Here is a 3738-nt window from a genome sequence, read left to right as displayed (position 1 = left end):
GTGGTCATTGGTTGTACATTATTGATTCTGGAGGTCAGCCAGCATACCAGGAGCTGTTGCCAATGTTTGTTAGAACAGCTTCTCTCAATATCATCACTCTTGATCTCTCCCAACTTCTCGATAAAAAGCTTGATTTCCAATACAGGATTGGACGGGAGACATTTTCTTGTGGTTTAAACTTAAAGTATTCAAATCGAGATTTCTTTTTATCGGCAGTTTCTTCTGGAGCCATTTTAAAACCAATCGATGTCCCTCATATCCTTGAAACACCTTCACATCCAATGCATTTTGTGTTAGGCACACATTATGATCTCATAACTGAAGACAAGCTTAAGGAGATGAATAAAGAGTTGATGTCTTCATTGAAGCCTGACGTAGATTATGTTATCCCTAATATTCATGGAGAGTCTATCATATTTCCTGTTAATACACTAGTACCTGAAGATGAAGGAAGAATGAAAGCAGGGCAGGATTTATGTCAGTCAATAGCAAATTGTGGAGGCACTTCTCTTAAAATGAATATGCCAATTCGTTGGTTTGCATTTGAGCTTTGGCTGCAAAAAATAGCAGAAGACAAAAGCTGCAGTTTTCTCATAATAGATGAAGTTATATCTGCTGGTAAAGCTCTTCAAATGAGTGAGAATGATACCAAGGATGCCTTACAGTATCTCCATAATGTTACTATTATCCTTTATTATCCTGATATCTTGCCACAGTTAGTTTTTGTTGATCCTAAGCCTATTCTTGAGGTTCTATCACGTCTATTAGCTCTTACTTACGTTGAAAGGAAAGCACTACACTTAATAGCCAACCCTGTTCCTCTACAGGAAGTTATAATCAAGCTTCACTATTTTGGTTTGTTTAAAGAGAAACTCTTAACGAATCATTTCAAATTCCTTTTTTCTCCACCTCATTTTGAGCCGTCTCATTTACTTAAGCTCCTTATTCATCTTCGTATCATTGCCAGTGGAGAAGATGGAGATTATTTCTTTCCTTGTGCTTTGCAGTCATACACTGAGCCACCTGAACCTCAAACAGATATTAAACCACTTCTTATAGTCTGGCAGGATAATGATGGTATCAATACTCTTCCAGTTCCTCAGGGAATGTTTTCTCTAGTCATTACTCACCTCCTCAGTCACAATAAATACCCCTGCAAGGTAAACTTTCCTCCATTGGAGCCACTGTACTACAGGTATCGTGATGCGCTGTCTTTATGGATTTTTATTAAAAGGAAACGTTACACACTTCACATAATCAATCACTACACACACATTGAGGCTTATTTTGATGAGTCAGTTCAAAAAGCAAAGCCAATATGTCCTTATATTTGTGAGCTAGTCATGAAGGCTGTCAGTGACAGTGCTGATGCCATCAATGTTGAACGCAATCATGTCACTGCATTCTCTTGTCCTAATGAAAAGGAAAAGAGCTGTTACTGTGTCATAGAAGAAGACCATTCCATCAATTGTACACTGTGCAAAAAGTCAGCAGATATCAGTGGTGACAACTACTGGTGCTGGTTTGACTGTGACACTACAATGATAACCTCAGTGGCTGCATGTAAGTCATTGAAAATTACATACCGTGTAGCGCTTTAATTTTGCGGAGCTAAAATTTCGCAGATTAATAAAAATCATTTTTCTCAAAAATAAATTTTGTGGATTTGCAATGTTAGTGCCACGCCTTTAATGGCAATTGAACTTTTAGTGGATCTTTAATTTAGCGGTTTCATGCTCAACTGCAAAAATAGCGAAAGTTTAGCTCCTCAAAAATAAAGCGTTATACAGTAGCCTGAAGCACTATTTCATGTACTGCACTCACCCCAATTAACACACCCTCCTAATTATTACAGCTCCACAATAAAAACTTTTTATTGAGTGCACCTCCTGGTCAAGATAATTATTTTTCAGAGGTGCATTGTAATTAGAAAGCTCCTTTGTTTGCAGGTGTATTGCATACTTTTTTATGCACCTCCTGGAGCATTTCATAATTGTTCCTATCTAAACAATGCACCACCTGAGACAAGGCTAGTCCATCAGCTCTGTAAAGTCTGGAAAATTAAGTAAACTCATAATATTAATTTTGGTGAGCTACAGTGCATGTGCAAGTTTTTTGTTGACTAGAATATTTTGATAGCTTGTACTTTGATCTAAGACTCTCCTGGATTAGTCCTCTCATTGATAGAACTAAGAATGTGAGAAGAGCTTGACTCTAGAAGTTTAGCTTTGGTTCTTAGTGACAGCACTGTTTCTTGTCTCTTTTATTGGTTGATGATTGGTTATTTTATTTAGTTTTGTTAGTATAGGTGATTGGTGATACTTGCTCTGTTCAGACCTTGACCGTGAGGTCGGGGTCTGAATATGCATGCAGGTAACAGTTTTGAAGTGATAGGTGAATCTTCTTTTCTCTCTCAAGAGCTAGATTAAAATCATTTTATTTTATTTTCAGTTTGCAATTTATGATATTTGCTCTGTTTAGACCCCAACCGTGAGGTCAGGGTCTGAACATGCATGCAGGTAATGGTCTCACAGACTAGAGAGATGAATGTTCTTTTCTCTTTCATTAGACTAAGAGCTAGATTAAATTTAATTTTTATTTCAATAAAATCAAGCTAAGCCGCGTGGATAGCTCATGCTCGTCCCCTCAATGTTTGCATTCACCTAGTTATTTATCAAGAGGTGTGCTAATTGGGGTGAGTATAGTACAGTTGAGTATTACATGTATACATGTGCATTATTAATAGGTCCATTTTATAGATTCAGGATGCTCACAAGCACTCAATGTATGTGATTTAGATGATATCCTTACAGACTTGAAGGGTGGTCACTATTATAGTAGCAATTGGAAGGAGCTAGGACTCAAACTTGGGTTATATGATAATACACTGAGTACTATAGAGTCAAGTAGTTCCTCTGAAGTTGAAGACTGCCTTAGGAAGTGTATTGCTAAATGGTTGCAAAGAGCTGATGGGGTAGATAATAAAGGAGCAGCAACCTGGACCACACTGGTTAAAGCTCTTGAACAATGTGACAGCAAGCCAACAGCTGAACACATCAGTGAGTGAAATATCATGTACATGTACTAGACATAGTATTACATGTATATATTTTCACATTGTGTGTATGCATCTTTAACTATATCAATTACTTACTGTTGTATAGGGTGTAAAAGAAAGTGTTGATCAATCCCAGACTGATGATAGTGAACTGTGTCCACTAACAATTAAATAGAATAAAATATCTTGCTAGAGAGAATGCATGTATGCCCCTTTTTTATTTCTAATTCTCTTTTATAATAATTAAAGTTTAATGGTTACTTTCATAGTTTCTTTCAATATAAAACAGAATTATTAAAAAAAAATAATGTTGTTATGCATACCTGTAGGTTATGAATGTATGATCTAGTCTAGGGTGTGGCTGGTTAAAAAATCTAAAATGGCTCAACTCAAAGAAAAGTCTTTCAGGGCTTTCTTGTCTTCTCCTCCTCTTCTTCCTGAGCTACTAGAACACATTGATGTTGGTACTAAGTGGTACTTCTTGGGTACGCTCTTATACGTAGAACAAAAGAAATTGGATGGTATTGAGCAGTTACAAGGACATGATGATACAAGCAAGACATTAATGATGTTTCAACACTGGCTGACCACTACTCCTACTGCTAGTAGGAGACAAGTACTGGAAGCATTGAGAAAGAGAGTGGTTAATGAGCATACAGTAGCTGATAAATATGAAAAAT

General features: G+C 36.8%; 2 protein-coding genes across 2 annotated transcripts in view; both read left to right on the top strand.

Moving 5' to 3' along the window:
- Nucleotides 1-6: 6 nt before the first annotated feature.
- Nucleotides 7-3273, top strand: LOC109588631 (uncharacterized). Its single transcript, XM_020004776.1, has 3 exons — nt 7-1563; nt 2760-3059; nt 3165-3273. The coding sequence occupies exons 1-3, from the start codon at nt 63-65 to the stop codon at nt 3182-3184; spliced, it is 1821 nt and encodes a 606-aa protein (XP_019860335.1). The 5' UTR covers nt 7-62; the 3' UTR covers nt 3185-3273.
- Nucleotides 3274-3437: 164 nt separating this feature from the next.
- LOC109588629 (uncharacterized) overlaps nt 3438-3738 on the top strand; it is a 3721-nt gene continuing 3420 nt past the window's right edge. The window contains exon 1 of the mRNA XM_020004774.1: nt 3438-3663. Coding sequence (XP_019860333.1) covers nt 3438-3663 — 226 coding nt within the window. The remainder of the gene's footprint in view (nt 3664-3738) is intronic.

This window comes from Amphimedon queenslandica, unplaced genomic scaffold (assembly GCF_000090795.2).
Source record: "Amphimedon queenslandica unplaced genomic scaffold, v1.1 AMPQUscaffold_11969, whole genome shotgun sequence".
NCBI classification, from domain to species: Eukaryota; Metazoa; Porifera; class Demospongiae; order Haplosclerida; family Niphatidae; genus Amphimedon; species Amphimedon queenslandica.
This window is presented reverse-complemented; position numbering and strand designations above follow the sequence as displayed.

Bases quoted from the DNA above. Each gene is read 5' to 3' on its own strand.
- LOC109588631 (XM_020004776.1), top strand. From the start codon at position 63: ATGTTTGTTAGAACAGCTTCTCTCAATATCATCACTCTTGATCTCTCC. The intron at 1,564-2,759 runs GTAAGTCATTGA...TCCATTTTATAG, and splicing joins GATAACCTCAGTGGCTGCAT to ATTCAGGATGCTCACAAGCA. The intron at 3,060-3,164 runs GTGAGTGAAATA...ACTGTTGTATAG, and splicing joins GCCAACAGCTGAACACATCA to GGTGTAAAAGAAAGTGTTGA.